The sequence below is a fragment of the Bos indicus x Bos taurus genome, chromosome 12 (genome assembly GCF_003369695.1).
Source record: "Bos indicus x Bos taurus breed Angus x Brahman F1 hybrid chromosome 12, Bos_hybrid_MaternalHap_v2.0, whole genome shotgun sequence".
NCBI lineage: Eukaryota > Metazoa > Chordata > Mammalia > Artiodactyla > Bovidae > Bos > Bos indicus x Bos taurus.
Window position 1 is genome coordinate 14,948,855 of NC_040087.1, and position 26,499 is coordinate 14,975,353.

Below are 26,499 nucleotides of genomic sequence, written 5' to 3' on the forward strand. Positions count from 1 at the left end.
ACTTACAACAGAATGCCAGTCAAATATATAATGTGCTGAAATGGATATAATTCACATATTTGGCACATATCCATAAATACCGTAAGAAAAAAATGTATTTTCTTAGACATGTACTTACGCAAACACAATTAGTAGGTATATGCAAAGTTACCAAGATAAGGAAGAGACACTTCTCAAAAAATGAACAGTCTACCAGGAAGGACAAGAAAAGCATGGTTATTTCTAAAGAACAACTATAACAAGGTACAAAATAAAATAAGCACCCCCTTGGGAGCATAAAGATTGGAGGGTTGGGAGGAAAGATCATTATCTAGATGAAGAAATCCACAAAGAAAGGAACACGAAAGACACTGGCCTTAAATGGTGTCAACAGACACAAATCCAATGGGAGAGTGTCAGTGCTCCAAGCAGAGCAGACAATGCAGACAAACCAAGGTTTCAAAGTGAGAGAGATATCCAGGGAGTGGCAAGTGGTTCATTTTGGATGAAACAGATACAGGCAATCAGACCAGAAAGGGAGGCTGGGGCCCAAATGTGCCTTGAATGCCAGACTAGAAAGCCTATTTTTAATTCAGGGGTGATGGGGAGCCACTGAAAGTTATGAACAGGGAGAGAGATGAACAAGGCAGTGAGTGAGATTAAATCTGACAGCAGCGTGCAAGATGAATTGCTCCGACAAAGCTTTCTTTGTTCCTTGGCACAGCTGTGTGGAAATGGAGGCACCAAACCTTGGTGGCGAGAGGAACAGCTCCTAGGAGGGTGAACACAGACAGCTCTCCTACCACTCGGCCTGGCTGCTCATCAGAATGAATTCTGAGAAACATCAACACACCGTGTTCTGCCATTATTTCGAGGATTCTGTTTCCACCCTTCTTTTTACAACATCTGCATCACTGACGTGCACAGCTCAGACAACATGAAGCTCATGGGCTGGGCACATTGGAGGATAAGAATGGAAATGACATTGAGTAAGCGGTGAAGTAATTAGAAAAAAAAAGCAATGGATTTCAGCGAGGACAGGACAAAGCAATCTACCCAGCCAAGAAAAATAAACTTCATAAATAAAACATGATTAATGTACAAGCTATAAATAAACATAAGAGGAAAAGACCAAGGTCACAGGAGATAAAAATCTGACAGCCAGTCAGCACCACATGACTCCACTTTCAGAAAGCAAATACAAGGACTCCAGCGCAGGTACGAGTGTGAAGTCCTCCTCTCACGACACTCAAAAGTGATCAGAAACTCTCAGGGAGATACAGCCAGCTTTGTACTGCTGAACTGAAAAGGAATGTTGAGGAAAAATCAAACTTGGAAGGGATTCAGAAGGGACTCACAGATGATTAACAGGATGAAAAATAAAAACCTCCAAAGAAAGATGAAAGGAACTGGAACAACTCGCAGCCTTTAAAAGGAGAAGAAGTGACAAAAACACCGCAATCTTACAGAGAAGACGGCCGACAGCTGTTCGCCATCTGAAGACAAACTCCACACAAGCAGCGATGATGAGGGAAAAGGTGATGACTTTCACAGGCCCCACAGCGTCTACACACGTAACGCACAGCTGCTCAACACTTCTCACATCTCTGAAATTCACTTATTCTTACTGCTTGTATTTCCATAACACTTCTCTTCTGAGTACTGCAGACCAACCCTGACTTAACATCTTGGGCTATATGCTAAACCCAAGGACTTGGCCCTACAGTGCTGCCTGAATAAGCAAGCAGACGGTGTGAAGCGCTTCTCAGTGATAAGGAATATACAGAATTTGTTACAGCAAATGGATTTTAGGTGAGATACAAGAAAGAACCCCATAAATGAGACATCAAGAATGTTGTGGCAATGCCTTTGCTGGAAGTCTTTTATAACAGCTCACTTTTTCTTTCTGGCTGATTAAAGTTATCACTTCCCTAAAGGTAGTGGCTGTTTCTAACCCTCCCAAAGTTTTAAGATTCTGTTTTTCAGTGCTTAAATAAAACTTTCTTCCCCAAAATTATGCCACTCTTCTGTACACAAGAGACTAAAAACTACAGAAAACAAGGGTACTAGAAAGCAAATTTTTCCCCAAAACGGGAATCTAGGAACATAAGACCTAGTTATATATACGATCATCAGGAAGCTCCTTCCAGCAACATACTACTGAGATACAAGATTAAGGAAAAGTCTGATCTTGGACACAGACACAGCTCAGGTTTCTAAAGTACACAAACACACAGCAAACTGTTGGAAAAAATATCATGAACGGTCTTACACTGACTGTACAGTTACATCATGATAAAGCTTAGTTCAGTATCTCCCGGTAAAGAACGGATGTTATGAAGCTATAAAGACTGTGAGAAGTGATATTTTCACAGTTGGTTTCTCTATTTTTATCACTTTTCTCCCTACTTCCATCTTTCCCCAACACCCCAAAAGGAACTGACCCTGAAACTACAACACTTTTTTTCTTTCTTTCACTTCTTAACTCCTCTTTGCCTTCCCTTTGCCTAAGCCACAAGCCTCCAATGACAGCTCTTAAGCCCCAGAGTCAATAAATGGGCAACAGGGAACCAATCATTATCTTCACATATCTCATTCTGGTTACATCTTACCCTTTCCTTCTCAAACCTCCACCCACTCACTGGCTTTTCCCTTAAGCCTGTTTTCTAGAAAAACAAAATCCCTCTGGACTCTCACTGAACCACAGCTGCTTCAACCAGACTACATTTTTATTTCAAAGTCTTTTCAAACTTCAAAAAGATGTAGCATTCTTCAGGAGCACACCCCCGCTGCTGGAATTCTGCAAGAACTGGGGGTGCAACTGTTAAGCGTTTCCTCAGAGCCAGTTAACTGCTTCAAATAAACAACACACAACTACTCCACCTAGTGGACACCCCATCTGCTGTGAAGTGGGTTTCAGTCTTGAAAAGCCAGATTTGGGAAATGAACCTCTCTCACTCAATTTTCCCTAATGCCAAATCATACAGCGTTTGTAACCCCAGAAGATGGGAATGAAGAAAGAATCACTTTGAGTTTTTTTGGCTGTGATGTCTTTTTTTGCAGATTATTAGTGGAAAGCCTTAAGGTTTTTAATTGAACAGAACTCCGTATGTTGGTCAGAACTACACATTTAAAAAGAATAAATAACACCTTAAAACATATTGAGGTGGGGAGAGGGGTGGCATGACCCCTCTTACAAAAAGTCTTACAAAACGATCTGATTGCTCTGCCTTCCAAAGACACCAGGTATCCCTTGACTGACGTGTTAGCCCCACGTGACAAAAATGAAGACTTCTGGTGCCTGTGGTCTCCTGGCAATTTATAGACCTTCTTATGTCTCCTACTAGAGTGAGGATCTTAAGGGCAAGAGTCTACTCCTGTTTTTCAGTAACTTTGGTCATATATAAACAATCTTTGCCTTTTCTAATACTGAATGCTATGCTGTGCTAAGTCACCTCAGTTGTGTCCAACTCTTTGCAACTCTATGGACTACAACCCACCAGGCTCCTTTGTCCATGGGATTCTCCAGGCAAGAATACTAGAGTGGGTTGCCATGCCCTCCTCCAGGGGATCTTTCTGACCCAGGGATCAAACCTGTCTCTCTCACGTCTCCTGCATTGGCAGGTGGACTCTTTACCACCAGCACCACTTAAGTTCAGTTGCTCAGTCGTGTCCAACTCTTTGCGACCCCATGAACCACAGCACACCAGGCCTCCCTGTCCAGCACCAACTCCCGGAGTTCACTCAAACTCAGGTCCATTGAGTCAGTGAGGCCATCCAACCATCTCATCATCTGTCGTCCCTTTCTCCTCCCGCCCTCAATCTTTCCCAGCATCAGAGGCTTTATTCAAAAGAGTCAGCTCTTCGCATCAGGTGGCCAAAGTATTGGAGTTTCAGCTTCAACATCAGTCCTTCCAATGAACACCCAGGACTGATATCCTTTAGGATGGACTGGTTGGATCTCCTTGCAGTCCAACGGACTCTCAAGAGTCTTCTCCAACACCACAGTTCAAAAGCATCAATTCTTTGGCACTCAGCTTTGTTTATAGTCCAACTCTCACATCCATACATGACCACTGGAATAACCACAGCCTTGACTAGACGGACTTTTGTTGACAAAGTAATGTCTCTGCTTTTTAATATGCTGTCTAGGTTGGTCATAACTTTCCTTCCAAGGAGTAAGTGTCATTTAATTTCATGGCTGCAATCACCATCGGCAGTGATTTTGGAGCCCCAGAAAATAAAGTCAGCCACTGTTTCCACTGTTTCCCTATCTATTTGCCATGAAGTGATGGGACCGGATGCCATGATCTTAGTTTTCTTGGGAAGCCCCAAATACTGAAGATTTACCTCTAATTTCAAACTAAACTCTTGTCAGGAAGTTACTCAAAGCTATAATGTATATTAACATAAATTCAAAGGCGGCTGAGATTTCTTGATTATATTAGCAAACCAAACTGGTCTTCCACCAGGGACTTTACATAAGCATACACTACCTAAGCTAGTTCACGTGTTACTATTCCGTAAGTTTCTCGAGCCAGTGAATTTTTTCCTCTAAAGCACTTGCTGCACAAAAACCACAGGTGGCAGAGCTCAGCTTCACATGAGGAGCTACTGCAGAAAGGAACGCATCCAAACACACATCAGTCTGGTTTGTCTCAGCGACAACTTGTCCTGTGAGATGAGGATTTACTGTTCAAAACCACAGTGGCTTAAGTACCACTAATTATATTAATTCCAATTAGCATTACTAATCAGATCAACACTGTCCAGTTTCTTTAGCAATGATATACAATTTATAACATAAATTAAAAATATGAATCTCGGTATAACTTCTCCAACCACTTACTCTGAAGTATCAAAACAGAATTACAGCCACAATAAAAATATTTTCAAATCTCATTTACATATATCAACATTTATGTTCTTATTGTTCAGTTGCTAAGTCCTGTCCACCTCTTACCAGCACACCAGGCTTCTTTCCAGGCCTTGACTATCTCCCAGAATTTGCTAAAATTCACGTCCACCGAGTCGATAATGCTACCTAACCATCTCATCCTCTGCTGCCCTTTTCTCCTTCTGCCTTACAATCTTTCCCAGCATTAACATCTATAACCATCCCTTGTATCTATGCCACCCAGGGATATAAACAGTCACATAAAGTGTGGGTATTAACATTTCTAAAGATTGTAATTTTTTTTTAAAGACTCATAAGCCTAGAGGAGCCACCCCACGTCCAAGGTCAGGTGCAGAAGCCGGGAGGACCCCATGCCCGAAGGGCGGTGGCCAAGAGGAGTTACCCCACGTCCGAGGTCAGAAGCAGCAGCCGAGAGTGCCAGACTGCAACGACGCAGGAACAGCCGAGAGGAACAACCCCGGGTCTGAGGTCAGGGGCGGTGGCCGGGAGGAGCTACCCAACGCCCCCACACCCGAGGCCAGAGGCAGTGGCCGGGAGGAGCAACCCACGCCCGAGGCCAGGGGCTGCGACAAGAGGAGTTACCCAGACCTGTGGCTGCCCGGGTGCAGGAGGGCTTAAGGAGCTATCCCACATTGAAGGTCAGGAAGGGCGGTGGTGAGGAGATACCCCTCGTCCAAGGTAAGGAGCAATGGCTGTGCTTTGCTGGAGCAGCCCTGAAGAGACACCCCACGCCCAAGGTAAGAGAAACCCAAATAAGACGGTAGGTGTTGCAAGAGGGCATCAGAGGGCAAACACACTGAAACCATACTCACAGAAAACTAGTCAATCTAATCACACTAGGACCACAGCCTTGGCTAACTCAATGAAACTAAGCCATGCCCATGGGGCAACCCAACACAGGCGGGTCATGGTGGAGAGATTTGACAGAATGTGGTCCACTGGAGAAGGGAATGGCAAACCACTTCAGTATTCTTGCCTTGAGAACCCCATGAACAGTATGAAAAGGCAAAATGATAGGATACTGAAAGAGGAACTCCCCAGGTCAGTAGGTGCCCAATATGCTACTGGAGATCAGTGGACAAATGACTCCAGAAAGAATGAAGGGATGTAGCCAAAGCAAAAACAATACCCAGCTGTGGATGTGACTGGTGATAGAATCAAGCTTCGATGCTATAAAGAGCAATATTGCATAGGAACCTGGAATGTCAGGTCCATGAATAAAGGCAATTGGAAGTGGTCAAACAAGAGATGGCAAGAGTGAATGTCGACATTCTAGGAATCAGCGAACTGAAATGGACTGCAATGGGTGAATTTAACTCAGATGACCATTATATCTACTACTGCGGGCAGGAATCCCTCAGAAGAAATGGAGTAGCCATCATGGTCAACAAAAGAGTCCGAAATGCAGTACTTGGATGCAATCTCAAAAACGACAGAATGATCTCTGTTCGTTTCCAAAGCAAACCATTCAATATCACAGTAATCCAAGTCTATGCCCCAACCAGTAACACTGAAGAAGCTGAAGTTGAGCGGTTCTATGAAGACCTATAAGACCTTTTAGAACTAACACCCAAAAAAGATGTCCTTTTCATGATAGGGGACTGGAATGCAAAAGTAGGAAGTCAAGAAACACCTGGAGTAACAGGCAAATTTGGCCTTGGAATAGGAATGAAGCAGGGCAAAGACTGATAAAGTTTTGCCAAGAAAATGCACTGGTCATACAAACACCCTCTTCCAACAACACAAGAGAAGACTCTATACATGGACATCACCAGATGGTCAACACCGAAATCAGATTGATTATATTCTATGCAGCCAAAGATGGACAAGCTCTATATAGTCAGCAAAAACAAGACCAGGAGCTGACTGTGGCTCAGACCATGAACTCCTTATTGCCAAATTCAGACTTAAATTGAAGAAAGTAGGGAAAACCACTAGACCATTCAGGTATGACCTAAATCAAATCCCTTATGATTATACAGTGGGAGTGAGAAATAGATTTAAGGGACTAGATCTGATAGATAGAGTGCCTGATGAACTATGGAATGAGGTTTGTGACACTGTACAGGAGACAGGGATCAAGACCATTCCCATAGAAAAGAAATGCAAAAAAGCAAAATGGCTGTCTGGGGAGGGCTTACAAATATCTGTGAAAAGAAGAGAAGCGAAAAGCAAAGGAGAAAAGGAAAGATATAAACATCTGAATGCAGAGTTCCAAAGAATAGCAAGAAGAGATATGAAAGCTTTCTTCAGCGATCAATGCAAAGAAATGGAGGAAAATAACAGAATGGGAAAGACTAGGGATCTCTTCAAGAAAATCAGAGATACCAAAGGAACATTTCATGCAAAGATGAGCTCGATAAAGGACAGAAATGGTATGGACCTAACAGAAGCAGAAGATATTAAGAAGAGATGGCAAGAATACACAGAAGAACTGTACAAAAAAGATCTTCATGACCAAGATAATCACAATGCTGTGATCACTCACCTAGAGCCAGACATCCTGGAATGTGAAGTCAAGTGGGCCTTAGAAAGCATCACTATGAACAAAGCTAGTGGAGGTGATGAAATTCCAGTTGAGCTATTCCAAATCCTGAAAGATGATGCTGTGAAAGTGCTGCACTCAATATGCCAGCAAATTTGGAAAACTCAGCAGTGGCCACAGGACTGCAAAAGGTCAGTTTTCATTCCAATCCAAAGAAAGGCAATGCCAAAGAGTGCTCAAACTACCGCACAATTGCACTCATCTCACACGCTAGTAAAGTAATACTCAAAATTCTCCAAGCCAGGCTTCAGCAATATGTGAACCGTGAACTTCCTGATGTTCAAGCTGGTTTTCGAAAAGGCAGAGGAACCAGAGATCAAATTGCCAACATCCTCTGGATCATAGAAAAAGCAAGAGAGTTCCAGAAAAACATCTATTTCTGCTTTATTGACTATGCCAAAGCCTTTGACTATGTGGATCACAATAAACTCTGGAAAATTCAAGAGATGGAAATACCAGACCACCTGACCTGCCTCTTGAGAAACCTATATGCAGGTCAGGAAGCAACAGTTAGAACTGGACATGGCACAACAGACTAGTTCCAAATAAGAAAAGGAGTTCGTCAAGGCTGTATACTGTCACCCTGTTTATTTAACTTATATGCAGAGTACATCATGAGAAACGCTGGACTGGAAGAAACACAAGCTGGAATCAAGATTGCCGGGAGAAATATCAATAACCTCAGATATGCAGATGACACCACCCTTATGGCAGAAAGTGAAGAGGAACTCAAAAGCCTCTTGATGAAAGTGAAAGTGGAGAGTGAAAAAGTTGGCTTAAAGCTCAACATTCAGAAAACAAAGATCATGGCGTCCGGTCCCATCACTTCATGGGAAATAGATGGGGAAACAGTGGAAACAGTGTCAGACTTTATTTTTCTGGGCTCCGAAATCACTAAAGATGGTGATTGCAGCCATGAAATTAAGAGATTCTTACTCCTTGGAAGGAAAGTTATGACCAATCTAGACAGCATATTCAAAAGCAGAGACATTATTTTGCCAACAAAGGTCCATCTAGTCAGGCTATGGTTTTTCCTGTGGTCATGTATGGATGTGAGAGTTGGACTGTGAAGAAGGCTGAGCACCGAAGAATTGATGCTTTTGAAGTGTGGTGTTGGAGAAGACTCTTGAGAGTTCCTTGGACTGCAAGGAGATCCAACCAGTCCATTCTGAAGGAGATCAGCCCTGGGATTTCTTTGGAAGGAATGATGCTAAAGCTGAAACTCCAGTACTTTGGCCACCTCATGCGAAGAGTTGACTCACTGGAAAGACTCTGATGCTGGGAGGGATTGGGGGCAGGAGGAGAAGGGGACGACAGAGGATGAGATGGCTGGATGGCATCACTGACTCGATGGACGTGAGTCTGAGTGAACTCCGGGAGTTGGTGATGGACAGGGAGGCCTGGCGTGCTGCGATTCATGGGGTTGCAAAGAGTTGGACATGACTGAGCGACTGATCTGATCTGATCTGAAGCAAATAGTTCATCAACAGGACCAGAATAAGGGGCATCTACACCAAATAAGCAGAGGGGATACATATTCAAAGAAGGGCAAGATATTACTCTAAACAGATGAGGAAAAATATTTGCCCAAATTTAGGCTGGCAGGATTTCAGCTGGACTAAAGCAGTGAGCAGAACTTCAAGCTGGAAAAGGTAAGATATTTCTAGAAGCAGCAGCATGATCAAAACTGAAGCTACAAGTTCAAAGAACCTGTTTGGGATATGATAAAAGGAAAAAAAAAGTCTGGCTGGGACAAAGAGTTCATATAAGCAAGCAATGTGCGGTAATCAGAAAAGATAAGACGTATGAAGCCCACCTTATACTATTCTGTCAGTTCCAAGGCATTCTGTTTTCACTGGCATTTGAGTTGGCTAAAATAAAATCAGGTTAACAAATTTATATTTAAATTTTATTCTACATAGTCACCTATATAACTAAGAAATACATGCATATTAGCATCTAATTTTGCGTGGAAAAAAACAGCAAATGCAAAGAGAATAAACTAACCTTGTTGGTCAAGTCAATTCCTTAAGTGTGATAACACTGCTGAATGTTCACCTGCAGAGCACACTTAAGCTGTGTGGTTTTCTTCAACAACACTGAGCAACTGAGGCAGAGCTGAGATTTTTGCCAGTGGGTGTGATGAAGGGCAACAGAATGAGGGAGCTGAGCTTCTGAGAGGAGTGGAAGTGATTTCAACTTGGCAGGAGGCCAAGATGGAAGAGGGGTAAGAGATGAGAGGTCTCAACTCGTCCAGGACCGGTGCTGTTCACAGAGGCAGAAGGGATAGGGAGAGAGCTGCACAGAACAGAAGTTAGGCCCAAAGAGGAGCGAGCCCAACTTTAGGACTTCTGGGGCAGAACGTCCAGAAGATCAGATCCATGGTGCGACCGTGAAAGTAAGCGGCAGAAACTGCATGGAGATGAAGGACCCTGTAAACTGGAAGGTAAAAAGATGCCGGATGAACTCTACGGTAAACTGTGAGTTTCAAAAAGTCAGTGGAATTCAAAGTATACACACTTCCGGTGGAACCACCACCCCAGTGGCCACAATGGCAATCCCTCTTGTTAAGAATCATGCGGAAGGGTGTGAGAGCTGCAGAAAGCTGTAGAGACAGATGGCGGGAAACCCCAAGAAGGGCCAAGGAGCAATCGTCTGGAATCCGCGTCAAGGCGGCCCTACAGGTTGCAAAACCAGTCACTCTGGGGGCTTGTTTTATTTGACCTTTCCACAGCAATCTGCACTGTCTCCACATTTCCTATCTTGAAATCCCCCCCTCTCCTGGCTTTCAAGACAGGTCACATTCTGAGTTTTCTTCTACTTCTCTGGCTCTTGCTCAGCAGGCTTGGCTTTACTCCGTCAGACTATCTGCCCTCTCTCTGTAGGTGGAGTAGAAAGGGAAGATAACTTGACAGAGAGTAAAACCAACCAGTTTTCATATACACTGAGAAAACTGGACCCACTTTTCAATTTCTACTCTGTAGCTGTTTGACTCTCCCACAGTCCTCCACTCCACCCTCCTTTTCAGCCTTTAAGGAGGAGGCCCTCATCTAGTCTGGAAGGGTGGGATGTTCCTTGACAAAGCGAGGTTGAATTGAACCTGGACCTGATTGGGAACTTAGTTTCTAAAGTCTTCAGAATTCATGGCTTCGTGATTTTCAAACGTCTCTCTAGCCAGTCTGGTCTGAGTCACAGTGCCTACACAGCATCTTCAAATAGATGTCTTGGAATGTCCTCATACTCAGTGATATCTCAGAGCAACACCCCCGCACCCCATCCTCTTCCAGGGTCCCTGTCCCAGTCACAGGCACCACCTCACCCCAGGAACTTGGATGTATCCTCCAAGCCTCTTTCCTCAACCTCACAATCATTCAATTGCCAAACAGTGCCGATCTTCATCTCCCAAGTGTTCTCTATCCACCTCCTTCTCTCTGTCCCTACAACTACCATCTCTCAAAGGCTGCTATCGTCTCTTACCGATGCCCATGCCAACCTGTCTGAACGCTAGTCCCTACCCCCCCCTTATTTCTTCCCAACTAGGTCTAAGTTCAGCTCAACCTCCCTTCGTCAAGGAACACGCCCCTCCTCCAGACTAGATGAGGCCCTTCCTCTTATGCGCTGAGGAGGAAGGTGGAGTGGAGAATTTGGGGAGAGTAATACAGCTACAGACAGGGGAGAAGTTTAATAATAGGTACAACTTTCTCAGTTTTACGTGATTTAATTTAAACAACTGCTAGAGATAAAAGAACCAAAGATGGCAAATCAGTGACTCATTTCAGACCTTCCCTATTGTCTTAAGTGACTCCAAACTTGAGAGAGTAAACAGCTTACACAGTTAACTTTTTAGTTGCTTTCTGTGTAGTGTAGTGTGTTGGTCGCTCAGTCGTGTCCGACTCTCTGCAACCCCATGGACTGTAACCCACCAGGCTTCTCTGTCCATGGGATTTTCCAGGCAAGAATACTGGAGTAGGTTGCCATTTCCTTCTCCAGGGGATCTTCCCAACCTAGGAATCAAACCTGGGTCTCCAGAACTGCAAGCAGATTCTTTACTCTCTGAGCCACCAGGGAAGCCGGTAATTGCTTCATAATCATTGCCAACTAGTAACTATCATCATTCTCCTCAAAAGAATTAAACATCTATCAGCACAACACTGGCTAGCACCACTGAGCTGCAACAACTTCCTACTGACCAAAGTCAGAGGAAAGTCAGTGGGAAAAAGTCAGTGGGGAAAAACTTTTGCAGGTAGGACACTTCTGATCCATCTAACAGGATATCATCAATACCATCATCACCAGGGCCTCAAATACTAAGTATCAGGAAGTGGAGCTAACTCTTCCTGTTTGATTATTCCTCTGTAGAAAATAATTTTTTAGCATGTATGTGCTGCTGAAGTGAGCACTCCTCCATGCAAAATAATGAGAAAAAGATACAACCAACAGATAAAGAACAAACAAAAAACCAGAGTGAAGTGGAATCACGAGGAGAAAAACATTATACCTGTAAAGAAGCCACCTAGAGGAAATAAGACACTTTACATGCACTGCTTCTAATTCTTCACTAAGTCAAATCAAGGCATGGTCCTGACTCCTTTGATTTCTAAGTCTGACTATGCCATGGCTAAGGCTTCTTATCAATGCCAAGACGGGTTCCTCTCATGCTAAGCTGAAGTTAGTTGCTCAGTCGAGTCCGAGTCTTTGTGAACCCATGGCTGTAGCCCACCAGGCCCCTCTGAATTCTCCAGACCAGAAACCTGGAGGGGGCAGCTTTTCCCATCTACAGGGGATCTTCCTAACCTAGGGACTGAACCTGGGTCTCCTGCATTACAGGAAGATTCTTTACCATCTGAGCCACCAGATTCTTCCCATACAGTACCTTTTAACAATCATTCAGTCCACAAATACTTATTTTCTACATACTCAATTCCAGGTACTGTACAAAGGGTAGCAGAACCAAAGGTGTTAACTTATATGCAGAGTACATCATGAGATATGCTGGGCTGGAAGAAGCACAAGCTGGAATCAAGATTGCCGGGAGAAATATCAATAAACTCAGATATGTAGATGACACCACCCTTATGGCAGAAAGTGAAGAGGAACTCAAAAGCCTCTTGATGAAGGTGAAAGAGGAGAGTGAAAAAGTTGGCTTAAAGCTCAACATTCAGAAAACAAAGATCATGGCATCTGGTCCCATCACTTCATGGGAAATAGACGGGGAAACAGTGGAAACAGTGTCAGACTTTACTTTTTTGGGCTCCAAAATCACTGCAGATGGTGACTGCAGCCATGAAATTAAAAGACACTTACTCCTTGGAAGGAAAGTTATGACCAATCTAGATAGCATATTCAAAAGCAGAGACATTACTTTGCCAACAAAGGTTCGTCTAGTCAAGGCTATGGTTTTTCCTGTGGTCATGTATGGATGTGAGAGTTGGACTGTGAAGAAAGCTGAGTGCCGAAGAATTGATGCTTTTGAAGTGTGGTGTTGGAGAAGACTCTTGAGAGTCCCTTGGACTGCAAGGAGATCCAACCGGTCCATTCTGAAGGAGATCAGCCCTGGGATTTCTTTGGAAGGAATGATGCTAAAGCTGAAACTCCAGTACTTTGGCCACCTCATGCGAAGAGTTGACTCATTGGAAAAGACTCTGATCCTGGGAGGGATTGGGGGCAGGAGGAGAAGGGGACGACAGAGGATGAGATGGCTGGATGGCATCACTGACTTGATGGATGTGAGTCTGAGTGAACTCCGGGAGTTGATGATGGACAGGGAGGCCTGGCGTGCTGCGATTCATGGGGTCGCAAAGAGTCGGACACGACTGAGCGACTGAACTGAACTGACTGAAGACTAGGGCCACTTATAATGCAAAAAAATGCTGTTTTGTTTCTATTAATGAGCTATGTATTCATACAGAAAGTAGTGAACAATACTTTACGGTAGGTTGGTCCATGGACTGGCAGTCTAGCCATACACCTAGGTCAGGGTATAAATCAACTATGCCCCTAAGCAAAATACTTAGGTTAGCTGACTACCTCTTCTTACCAAGACTTTCTCAATCAAGGGAGTCAAGTATAGATTTACATTCTGGTACAAGCTCCTTATCTCATTACAGACTGGTGCTCCAACAGCACTGAGCTAAGAGGAAATGAAGAGTAAGAAGACAATGACAAATGAAGTGACAGTTAAGCAAGTCTTACAAGGTAAATAAGATTCTGCCAGGAGATAATGAGGAAAAAAGCATTTTAGTACATCCTACTCCTGGTGGCCAAGGTTCTTACATTTGTTGGCCAAAAATGCTCTTGAAATTCTATTAAATCCATTGAGTCCATGCTGACTGGATGGATCCAGGTTTACTTCCTCTGGTTGTCCAGACTCATCCAACTCTGTGTACAATATTAATAACTGATATCTATACACGCATTTACTGAAAGCTATTTGTTCTCAGTTGGTTCTAAATCTTTTTGCTGGTTTTCCTCAGAATTGCCTGTAAAGCTTTAAAGGGCAGTAACTCACTTTTTCACATAATAGTGTAACACCTGACATAGCACTATGTATGCATACGTACAGTGGATTTAAGTTGAAAACTTAAAGCTGAACTAAGAACAAGCTTAATCAGCTGGTCAAAAGTTTTTAAGTATTTTCACCTTTGAGAATAACTCTTCCTAACTAGGGCTTCCCTGGTGGCTCGGTGGTAAAGAGTGCAGGGGATGCAGGAGACGCAGGTTCAATCCCTGGGTTGGGAAGATCCCTGGAGAAGGAAATGGCAACTCATTCCAGTATTCTTGCCTGGAGAATCCCACGGACAGAGGAGCCTGGCAGGCTACAGTCCACGGGGTCACAAAAGAGTTGCACATGACTTAGCAACTAAACAGCAGTAAACAACAACCTTCTATCTCAAGCTCTCATTTTTTAATTCCAGAAAAACAGCTATTGACCTAAAAGTGCAGCTGATCATCCCCTAATAGTTCTGATTTGGTCTTGTGCTTCAGGATTAGGTATCCTGGTCCTTCCTGAGAAAACAATATAATAGCGTCTTCATGGGATTTTTCACTGGTAGATTCCAGTTGGAGATGGTGGTTAAGTCACTTCAGTCATGTCCAGCCCTTTGCGACCCCATAAACCACAGCCCACCAGTCTCCTCTGTCCATGGGATTCTCCAGGCAAGAATACTGGAATGGGTTGCCATTTCTGATTAGATATCTACTAAGCTTTCCTCCTTGGTAAGTATAAAACTACAGGTCATCATGGTAGGCTCAAATTTCTTAGACTTTAATTACAGGAAAACATTTCTTGTCTTTGCCTTTTTTTTTTTTTAGGCCATGCCATGTGGCATGCCGGATCTTAGTTCGCCAACCAGGGATTGAACCCATGACGCCTGCATTGGGATCGTGGAGTCTTAACTACTGGACTGCCAGGGAAGTCCCCTGTCTTTTTATAGGTAAGGACAGGCACTTGGATTATCCTGTCACTATACTCCCTCTGCCTAGCATACTGCAAGCATTCAACAACTTTTTAAAAAACAATAAAAACAATAAACATAGCAAAATATTATGCTTTTTTTTTTTTTTTAACATAGCACCACCCATCACTGCCTTGTATTGAACATCAAACTGAGGGGGCACATAGTGGCCCCCCTCAAAGAGCAAAGTCCCATTATGACATCAGTTATTCATTAAGAGTTCCTATTAGGTCTACCAAAAGCTACATTTAATAATAGCCTCATATAATACAGTTGACAGTTCCATTTCCTAGCAGCAAGATTATAAGGGAATGCAATGAATCAAAACTACAATAATAAAAATTGTATGATTATCATACATCAAGTAACAATACTCTCAAAGTCACTGTAAGCCAATTCTAAAGAACAACAACAAAAGTTAGGACTGGCCATTTTGAGCTGAACATCTGCAATGTTATAAAAGACCAAATTTCCTTTTTCAAATTGTTCCTTAGGGCCAGATGGTCTTTATTTTGAAGTCCTCAGCCCTGCCAGGGTAAAAGAAAGATGCTGCACAAGTTCTGAACTCTTTACTCACTTTCTTCTTTCTTCCCTCCATCTTGCAATCTCCTCTGGAGTGTCTAACTTGATTTTCTTCATACCAGGAGCATGCATCTGAGGGGAAAAGGCCTGCTGAATATCAGGAAGCATACTGTACGCTTTTGACTAGATCTCAAGAACTACAGGGGATAATGAAGACGCTGTACCTAACAATACATTTACTAGCAGAGACAATTTCAAAACTAAGCAAGCAGGTTTTATCCATCCTTATTATGACTTTTCCTTTAAAGAAAAGAGAGTAATTTTTTTCATGTCTTTAGTGCTACTGATTAAAAAGAAAAGCAAGCCATGATATTATCTTGGTTATAAAGCAAATGTCATCAATTTCTTGAGTACTATTAGATATTCATATGACTGACCGACTATAATTGAGGGAGTTAGCTAGAGAAATGATGAGTACACAGAACAATCTGAAACAGCACAGTTTAGTAAAACAAGCACAGAATTTGCAGCTAAGAAACCCAAGTGCAAGAATCAGTTCTGAGGCCCTGGGCAAATCATTTTATAAATCTGTGAAACAGGGCCAAGGCTTATCTAGTCCACAGTGGATGCTGAGGACGAAACTGAATAATGGATGATAAAAAATGCCTTATCAAGTACAAAGGCTCATGAATGTTGCTTATTATTAGGCTGTGTAGATAAAGTGCTATGAAGATAACAGATCAACGAAGTAAAAAGAGCGTGTATCAAAAAGAAAAACAACTTACATTCCTCCAATGGAACTGGACAATCTTCTCATGTGCACTAAAAGAGCAATCTACCTCAGGGCACTGTAAGGAGTTTTTTAAAAAAAAAGACTCAATTCAACATTTCCCATAAAAAATGTACCCTTCTACTATACATACAGACATATTCTGGCATTATTACCTAGTATCCTGTCTATGTGGTGTTATCCATGAATATGTACAACAATCAGTTCAATTCAGTTCAGTCAATAGCAAGACAAAACTCACTCCAAAACCAAGTTGTGCTCTAAAAGTATATAGTACAATAATACATAGCACTCACTTCTCCATTTGAGTGAACGCAGGACATCAGCAATGTTGTAAAATGTTCTTATTTCCTAAAGTTGAGCGTGACTCCTACAAACTGAAGAGCACTTACCCAACCAAGAACTTCTAGCTTTTTTACTTCTCAACAGCTGCCAGACCCCCCTTCTCTTCTGCTGCCATCTCACCAACTCCTGAAGTGGAGGCCTCCCACCCTCAAACTGCAAATCCCAGGGCTACTGTCTCAACTTGTCTTCAAACAACATTTCTATGATAAGTCTAAACTTTTACAGGAAGAAAGCTCAGAATTTCTACCAAATATACCCATTTTGTGAAATAAAATCAGGATAACCAAGAAACCTACTTTTGTATGTTCGGACATGTGTGTATCATACTTCTCTTGATTTTTAAAACCACGATCACAGGTATCACAAAAATAGTGAAAAACGGGTTCCTTTCTTTTCTGCAAATAAAAATGAAGAGGCATTAGGCTTTGGGTGAGAACTCAATCAGCAGTAAAAATATGCAGGTTTTGATTTTTCACACACTCTTAGTGGAAGAAACTTCTGAATATATTTCTAGTGAAGGGGTGATTCTGTTTAACACATTCATGAGAAAAAGCCTGGTTTGTTAATAAAAATTTTAAGACTTCCCTGGAGGTCCAGCAGTTAAGATTCTGTGCTTCCAATGCAGTGGGCAAGGTCTGATGCCTGTTCAGGGCTACCCAGGTGGCTTAGTGGTAGAGAATCTGCCTGACAATACAGGAGAGGCAAGAGATGAAAGTTTGATCCCTGAGTCAGGAACATCCACAGGAGGAGGAAATGGCAACCCACTCCTCGTTTTTTACCTAGGAAATCCCATGGACAGAGGTGCCTGGTGGGCTACAGTCCATGGGGTCACAAAGAGTCAGACATGACTGAGTGACTGAGCAGGCACACAGGGAACTAAGATCCCACATGCCAGAAGGCATGGCCAAAAAAAAAAAAAATTTAAATCTGAACAGAGTTAATATAAACCATGAATAGATTTCAAATTGGCAATTAAAATGCAGTATAGACATATAAACATTCAGGGTAAAAACAGCATTTCTTCCTTTAGGATAAATAAAACAATGTGTGTGTGTATATATAAAACTACTAAATGAGAAAAAATAACTAGGCAAATATTAGTTATTTTCTTATTCCCAATTTACTATTTTTATGTTTAAACATAAAACAAAAAAGATTATTACAATGATAAGACTATATAGGAAGTAAACTCCCATTGTTCAATGTTGAGATTATGTTATTAAATATATTACATATTCACAGTATTTTGTAAATATCAGCAACACAGTTTTGATACCAAAATGAAGGGTAGTAATTTCACGACATGGATCTTATTCAATTTATTATAATGACATTATTTATACATCTTAAAAGTCAAAAGACCAGATTGTTAAGCTACATCAGAATAAAGGAAGTCTATTTTAAGGCTCAGTTTCTGAATATAATCAAGGGTTGAAAATACACAAAAACTTTTCATTTCATCCTTCCCCTCCCAAGCTGCTAGTGGAGTCGGGCACGACTGAGTGACTTCACTTTCACTTTTCACTTTCATGCATTGGAGAAGGAGATGGCAACCCACTCCAGTGTTCTTGCCTGGAGAATCCCAGGGACAGAGGAGCCTAGTGGGCTGCCGTCTATGGGGTCACACAGAGCCAGACACGACTGAAGCGACTTAGCAGCAGCAGCAGCAGCAGCATATATTTTTTACTTCATTGAAGTTCAATCACATTTACATTTATCTGTAACCATAATTCCCCATATTTACTCCTAATACTATATGTAAATGGATTGACTGTTTTCTTTTGTACAATTTCTCCACTTTTTCACAAGAAGATTTTGCTTGAGTTTTTACTTACAGCCAAGACCCTTAAAGATACTTTTACAGCAAAGCTATGGTGTGTCAATGATGAAGGCAAAACAGAAACAGTTATGAGAGATGAGATATGAAGCAGTGACATAGGGACCAAAGTGTCACATTTAAGAACATCTTTAAAACTACCTTTTTTTTCTGTTTTCTTCTGGGAGAGACGCTGAAGTCATTGACCCTTGCATCATGCTTTCGTGGAAAATAAGTATGTTTAACTGGAAAACAAAAAGAGATTCATAAATGTTAAAAACTATACGATTATTTAATATTTTGCTAGAGCACGTCATAAATACCTGAGTTAAAACAGTGGCAGTCACCATTTCTAGAATCCTCCTGCAATGCAGGAGACCCAGGTTCGATCCCTGGGTCAGGAAGATCCCCTGGCGAAGGGAATGGCAACCAACTCCAGAATTCTCGCCTGGAGAATGCCAGGGACAGAGGACCCTGTCAGGCTACAATCCATGGGGTCATAAAGAGTCCGACACGACTGAGCGACTTTCACTTTCACCCTTTCTAGGAAGAATAGTGATTCACACAGTTCCTGCCTCAAGGCTCTGCACTCACAAGTCCCTCTGCCTGCATGGCTAACCCCCAGACATATGCACTGCAAGAGACTCGGGTTCCATCCCTGTGTCGGGATCCCCTGGAGAAGGAAATGGCAACCCAGTCCAGTATTCACGCCTGGGAAATCCCATGGACAGATGAGCCTGGTGGGCTACAGTCCATGGCGCTGCAAAGAGTCAGACATGACTTAGCTACCAAACAACAACTGATCCCTCACCTCCCTTAAGTCTCTGCTCCAATGTCACCTTACTCATGACTGACACTGAAATTTAAATCTGCACTGCTTGTGACTCTGCTTTCTCTCTCCACAGCACTCACTGCCTTCTAATACGCACTGCTTTATTTTGTTCATTGTCTCTGTCATCTTACACCAGGCGATGTCAAGGCCTAAGATAAGGATTTCTGAATGTTTTGCTCACTGCTGTACCCTCACGTCCTGATTCATAGTTGGAATTCACCAAATAATTGCTGAACTAAATGAACAAGTCAGGAAAACGTAACTGTGGAACAAACTGTGAGACATTAATGACCGGACTCCAAGAGTGCAAGGCAGTATCAGAAGAGAAGAGGGGAACAAGGGTGGAAAAGGAGGAGGAAGTAGGGATGGAAAAGAAAGATAAGGGGTGGTACGGAGAGGCGTTAACAACCTACCTGGAGTGCTGTGGGGCTGCTGATGCCAAGGAAAACCACCAGGAGACTGCGTCCAGTACCGTGACGCTGAAGCCTGGAAATTCCAGGAAGGCTGGCCATTGGGTTGAGGCTGAGAATCGAGGGGGGACTGGGCGTCAAAGGGGGGCTGCGCCCCGGGAAGAATGTGGGCGTCGAAGGGGGGAGGTGCCCCGGGGAAAGTGCGGGCTTCCTCGTGGGGCTGTGCCTCTAAGGCAGGCTCGGACCCTGCTGCGGGAAGCGACGAAGGCGGCGGCGGCGGCATCGCCCACAGCATCCAGTTGTTCGGCCGCGAGGCTCGGTCACGTAGAGGCCCCAGCGTGGGGGTCAGCTCGGGGGCTGGGAACCACGCGGCGGGAGGAACGGCACCACCAGCCGGCTCGCCCATCGCCACCCGCCTGGTAGTCAACCCTGCGTGCGAGTGCGCAGCAAGCCTTAGGCGTCACTTCCGTTATCGCCAATAGCAAGGATCAGCCAATCACAAGCTGATATGTCATCGGCCGGCGCCGGAAGAGTTTCCCTCGCGTTCGGCGGCTCGCTGGCTGCCCGTCGTGGAGTTCTGACTCGGCTTGGAGACACTTGTGTGCGTCTGCAGTGTCTGACCCCGCGGATGGCGAGGGATCTGATTGGGCCGGCCCTGCCGCCCGGCTTCAAGGCCGGCGGGTCAGCGGAGGACGAGGAGCGGGACTCCAGCCCCGGTAAGCGGCGGCGACTTACCCGCTCGCCGGGCCCTCCCTCATCCTTTGGCCCTAACTTCAACGTCAGCTCAGTGAAGCCTTTCCAAACTGTCACGCCCCCTCTCTACCTTTGGGGGTTTTTGTTTGTTTGTTTGTTTTCCCTACTTAAATACAACAGGTATTTAATACACTTTCGAAATAACGTGTTGATATAGCTGTCTCCACCCATTACTCAGTAGTCTTCTAGTCTTAACACATAACTGGTACCTCGTATTTGCCAAAAAAAAAAAAGATTCTCAGACCCTTCCCTGAGCATCCATCTCCTTTCGTGTTTTTTCTAATGTGTAGCCTGGGGCTGACCGAAGTTAGAAAACAGTAAAGCTGAAAGAATAACCCTCCTATTCCTGAATCTAATTTGCACTCTTGACAACCCAGAGGCCATGTTTCCACCTAGAGGTTTCTTTCCAGATCTTGTTTTCGCTATGGTTTTTAAAAAGTTAGGTGTTAAAAAAAAAAAAAAAAGTTAGGTGTTTATTTTAGCAAGGAAAGTTCCCTTCAACGATGATTGAAGAAAAGTGGGGTTAAGGTTTGAGATGGACCAGATTAATTTTATTTGACTACTCTGGAAAACTGAATGTTGAGAAATGTCCCCTGAGATCATGTTTTAAAACTGGGTGCAGATGTTTTCTTGAGACAAGTCCCAAAATCCAGATACTGCTTTGTGGAAGCTGAGTGGAACCTGAGCCTTTCTTACTCTGACTTTATTCTCTTCATCTTCACTGACCTTCATACCACTCATCTCAGCTACATTTGCAGTCACACACTGGGCCTTATTCCATTCCTGAAAACTTTTGAGGGGAGGGAGGAAGGCACCTCGTAGCTTGTGGGATCTTATTTCCACGACCAGGAATTGAACCCAGGCCCTCCACAGTGAGACCACGGATTCGGAGTGCTAACCACTGGACCACCAGGGATTTTCCACATCTCTGAAAAATTCAGTCTCATTCTCAGCCCTCGTTCATACATCATTCTTCCTTGGTTACTCTCATTGTTCAGTCGCTAAGTTGTGTCCGACTCTTTGCAACCCCATGGACTGCAGCATGCCAGGCTCCCCTGTCCTCTGCTATCTCCTAGAGTTTGCTCAAATTCATGTCCATTGAGTCAGTGATTCTATCTAACCATCTCATTCTCTACCGCCCTTTTCTTTTGCCTTCAATCTTTCCCAGCTTCAGGGTCTTTTCCAGTGAGTCAGCTCTTTGCATCAGGTGGCCAAAGGATTGGAGCTTCAGCTTCAGCATAGATCCTTCCAGTGAATATTCAGGGTTGATTTCCTTTAGAATTAACTGGTTTGATCACCTTGCTGTCTGCGGGACTCTTGAGTCTTCTCCAGCACTGCAGTTCGAAAGCATCAGTTTTTCAGTGCTCAGTCTTTTTATGGTCCAGCTCTTAGTCCACAAATGACTACTGGAAGAACCATAGCTTTGACTGTACAGACCTTTGTCAGCAAAGTGATATCTCTGCTTTTTAATATGCTTAGTTACTCTCATCACATTTTTTTTTTTTTTTTTTTTGGGTTTTAGTCTCATTGAGCCTCTCTGCCTCAGTCCTGATGGGCCTTCTTCCCTTTATTGTTTCTGTCCCTGCTTAACTTAGCCTCTGTGGTCCATCCATTCGTCCCTTCTCTTGTCAGTGTCTTCCACTGCCTTTTCCCATCCAGTAATTCTGTAAATCCATCTGACAAAACTTCCACCCTGGCTCAGTCCAGATGTTCACCTCTAGTGAACCACACCCAGGCTTCCACATGCTGCTAAATGAAACCTCACCCCTCCACAGGGTAATGCTGCTGCAAACCATAATCTCCTCCCTGGCTGGGTCCTCAGCTCTGCCCTGCCATCCTGTGATGTTTTCCCACACAGCTCTCCGCCCCAGCGATCAACTTTAACTTTTTAAAGCCTACTCTTTCTTCTTTAGCCTCTCTCTCCATCACAGAAAAAGTAGATACCATCTTTAAAAAACTTCCTCACTTTTCTGGTACTATGCCTAAAAACTCTCCTGCATCTCTGCCTGGCTCTTTCAGCTTCTCTTTGATTGTAGTGGAAGAGGGGAACTACCTCCTTCCAAGGCTAATCATTCCATTTTTACTCAAAACCCCTTCCCTCACTTCTCCTGGAGGTTCTTTGCTTTTGACATTTAACTGGAATGTTCAGATTGTTCCCATCTTCATGAAGACTACTCCACATCCCCCTGTAGCTGCTGCTGTCTCTCTGACCAACTCTGGACCTTCACCATTTTCTTCTTAACCCACTGCATCCTGGCTTCTGTTCTTCCCAGTCCACTGAGACTGCTCTCACCAATTTCACTGTGAAAATAGACAATCCACCAGTTGTCTCTCAGCACCTTTTTTTTTAATAGCTTTTTCTGTTTATTTATTTATTTTTGGATGCACTGGGTCGTCATTGCAGCTTGCAGGCTTTCTCTAGTTGTGACAAGCCGGGCCTACTATAGTTGCGGTGCATGGGCTTCTCACTGCGGTGGCTTCTCTCATTGTTGAGCACTGGCTCTAGGGTACATGACTTCAGTAGTTGCTGCACATGGACTCAGTCGTTGTGGTTCATGGCCTCTAGAGTACGGACTCAGTAGCTCTGGTGCACAGGCTTAGTTACTCGGTGGCATGTGGGGTCTTCCCAGACCAGAGATTGAACCCAGGTCCCCTGCATCGGCAGGCAGATTCTTAACCACTGAACCACTCAGGAAGTCCTTCTCAGGAACTTGTTGCTAAATTCAAGGCACTCTTTTCAGTCCTGACCTTGCTTGACCTCACAGCAGCATCCCCTACCCCACTCCCACTTCCATGATCCCGCCTTCTCTCCTCTCTTGGCTCCAGCCACTCTGAGCACATTTCTGGATGCGTCAGACCCTTCGGCTTGCTGTGCATTGTGGGTGCTTTTCCCTCTGCGTGGACCACGTTTGCCCCAACCCACACTCCCTTTCCCCAGCTAACTCAGTCTCGTCCTTTGACCTCAGCCCACCCATCGCTCTTTCTAGGCAGCTTTCTCTGATGTCACTACCTACTCCCATCAAAAGACACTTGGATGCTCCTTCTTGATATTTCCGTGACTTAAGCCTGTCACAGGATCAACAAGCTTTTCCTGGACCAGACGGTAAATATTTTAGACTTTGTTCATCAACAGGCAAAATCAAGATTATTGTGAAAGTGTGTATGAAACAAAAGAGAAAACAAATTTCCACGAATTTTTTTAAGTCTTCATTGGATTTATTACAGTATAGCTTCTGTTTTATGTTTTGGTTTTTTGGCTGAGAGGCACATGGGATCTTCGCTCCCTTACCAGGGATTGAACCCCCTTCATCGGAAGGTGCAGTCTTAAGCTTGGGACCACTAGGCAAGTCCCTAAATTTTTATTGTTGAAATTGAAAACATAATATAATTCTTTTGTAGTATAAATGTACTAGTGAGAAGAATGGAATTGCTTTAGAGGGAATAACATTTGCTTAATTGGGGTTCACAGTCCGTGTTTCCTGTTATAATCAATCGCTGATCTGTAAAGAGGTTTGATGTGCTATATACTGAGTACTTCTTTTTGTGTCTGCATAATTCTGTCTGATATATATTACAAGGGGAACATAATGGAATATGTAAGGCATAATCTGTATTCTTACGGAAGTTGTAATCTATTGGTAAAATTACCACTGCAGTGGGAGAGCTGCCTTCATCACATGCATCACTGCTCTAGGTGTGAGATGGAATTGTTCATTACAGGCACCTAAAACAGTATTTTGAGACACGTTCTATGGTTCTGAAGAATGATACCTATAAAAAAGTGAAGCCAGGCATATCCTCAGTTTTATTAGAAAATCTGTAATGGGCCTTATATTGTACCAACTTATGTTTTCAATATTCTTTTTTTTAGATATTACCATTTCTTAGTATTATTTTATTGTGTAATAATTATTTATTTTGACACAACCCAAAGGGAAAATAAATAATTATATTCTGAATGTTACTTTTTCCTGGCATCATTTTTAAAAAAAATAAGGCCTTACATTCTTCTCAGAGGAGTTTTGTCTTCATCTGTTTATTCCCATCTTTAAACATATATCCCACGTGTTTCTTTAAAAATTCAAGGCAGATTTATCCCTTGGTTATAATACAGCACATGTTTAACCCATTTAACCTTTTAATCATTTGAACTTTACAAAAGAGTATTAAAACCTCATCTTGATTGGAACCAACCCAAAATTAGCCAAATCGACAAATTACATTGATAACACCCATATATAAGAAAAGAAAGGAGCAAAAGAGAAAAAAAAATTAAGGAAAAAAGAAAAAAAATTCCCTCCTTAATATTTAGAAACAAGAAGATGGAAAGAACCAATCATGGGAATGAAATGTAATCTCTTAATCTCTTTCAAGGGATTCCCCTGTGGCTCAGACTGTAAAGTGTCTGCCTGCAGTGTGGGGGACCTGGGTTCGATCCCTGGGGCAGGAAGACCCCCTGGAGAAGGAAATGGCAGCCCACTCCAGGACTCTTGCCTGGAAAATCCCGTGGATGGAGGAGCCTGGTAGGCTACAGTCCGCAGGGTCACACAGAGTTCAGACACAACTAAGCGACTTCACTTTAACTTTTAACTTTAATCTCTTTCATGTTAAACTATGACCCCCTAGAATTTTGAAGAAAGGATTATTTGTGGAAGGTGGTGTTCTCCCCTTCTTGCTATATTCTAAAAGGTGCTTTCTCTGGGATTAGTACTACATACAGAGATAAACCAGAAATCAGTAAAGGCATTATTCATCACAATCAGAAGTCATATGTAATCTCCATTTATGGTTGAGGAACATTTACATACTAAGACATTAACTGTTCTGCAATCTTAAACAGCAGTGGGAGACACGAGTTCTGTCCCTTAATTCTTAATGTTTTCTGCCTTTTGCTGCTTGATTGTTCTTTTCTAGGCATGCTGTGTTACAAGTTTAGCTTTTTTTTTTTTTCTAAAAGTCCTTCCTTTATTTAGTGATATATAGAAGAAAATGGAACAAGTTGGAAAACATCCAATTTGTTAAGATAGGGACTTCCCTGGCAGTCCAGCGGTTAAGACTCCATACTTCCCACCGCTGGGGGCACAAGTTCAATCCTGGGTGGGAAAACTGAGATCTCACATGCAGCACAACATAGCCAAAAATCAGTCAATCTTATTTAAAAGAAAAAAAGGGAGGGCGTGGCATGGGAAGGTTAAATAACATTCAAATCACACAGCTAATAAGCAGCTGAGCTGGAATTGATGGCTAGAGTCTGACCCCAAAGCGTGCGGTGTAACTAACACCTTTATACTCTCAGGTTCTGTCTTGTCACTTTGCTTACTTTGCTTTAGCTACACAGGCCTTTTTGTCCCTCAAGCACTTCAGGCTTGTTCTTTCCATAGGACCTTCGCAGCAGTGATTCCCCCAGATGGTTCTCCCCTCAGATTGTTCCATGGCCACTGTCATCATTTAAGTCTCTGTACAAATGTCTTCTGAGGGGGTCCTTCCCTGACCTATGTCTTTAAAATTGCCCTCCCACATGTTCACAGTCAGCTTTTTAATTTATTTTCTAAGTTATGTTTCTAGAAGTATTTACTCAATAAATATTTGTTGAACATTGACCCTTTGTTGAATGTTGTTTGGTGTAGTGGTTAGGAGGGTCATATCAGAACTCCTCTGTTTAGTTGTGTAAAATTGGGCGAGACACTATCTCTTTACCTCAGTTTCCTTGTCTGCAAGATAGAATTCATACTACTGTCCTAATAAGGTTGTTGGCAGAATTAAATAGGTAAATGCACAGAAGTCTCTCTTAAGTTTTTGTTAATATTGAGTGAATAACATACCTGGAAAGCTTTTTGGAAAATCATATTTCCAAGTCCTCCGCCAGGACAACTGAGTCAAAATCTCTGGTGCAAGTGCCCAGGAATCTCTTTTTAAAAAAATATTTTGGTGAATTTATTAAACATCCAGGCTTGAGAACTACAGCAGTAGAGTTTTGGCATCACTGCTCAGAATCGACAGAGACAATTTTATGTTGGGTAACGTCATGCAATAATAATTTTTGCTGAGCCATAAAGTAAGAGCAGTGGCTCTGTTAGTGGGCCCAGAAGACCATTATCCCTCCCTCAGCATCCCCACCCCAGTGCAGCTTCATTC

The 26,499-nt window shown here is 43.0% G+C and overlaps 2 protein-coding genes across 5 annotated transcripts in view; one reads left to right on the forward strand and one right to left on the reverse strand.

The window, feature by feature from the left end:
* The window catches only part of NUFIP1 (nuclear FMR1 interacting protein 1), a 39,587-nt gene extending 19,528 nt beyond the window's left edge, over positions 1-20,059 (reverse strand). Inside the window, exons 1-5 of one of the 2 annotated variants that reach the window (XM_027557187.1) lie at positions 19,615-20,059; positions 18,532-18,614; positions 16,850-16,948; positions 16,204-16,266; positions 15,474-15,550 (exon numbers count right to left, since the gene is read on the reverse strand). In XM_027557187.1, the coding sequence (XP_027412988.1) occupies positions 15,474-15,550; positions 16,204-16,266; positions 16,850-16,948; positions 18,532-18,614; positions 19,615-20,017 (725 nt within the window). In that variant the 5' untranslated portion in view covers positions 20,018-20,059. Of the gene's footprint in view, positions 1-15,473; positions 15,566-16,203; positions 16,267-16,849; positions 16,949-18,531; positions 18,615-19,614 lie in introns of both variants that reach the window. The other variant, XM_027557186.1, reaches the window with a different exon arrangement.
* Positions 20,060-20,130: 71 nt separating this feature from the next.
* Positions 20,131-26,499, forward strand: part of GPALPP1 (GPALPP motifs containing 1) — a 33,064-nt gene continuing 26,695 nt past the window's right edge. The window contains exons 1-2 of one of the 3 annotated variants that reach the window (XM_027557191.1): positions 20,252-20,327; positions 23,352-23,467. Coding sequence is in view for 2 of the 3 variants with exons in the window: in XM_027557190.1 (XP_027412991.1) it covers positions 20,240-20,327 (88 nt within the window). In the remaining variant the exon portion in view is untranslated. Of the gene's footprint in view, positions 20,328-23,351; positions 23,468-26,499 lie in introns of all 3 variants that reach the window. The other 2 variants (XM_027557190.1, XM_027557189.1) reach the window with 2 other exon arrangements.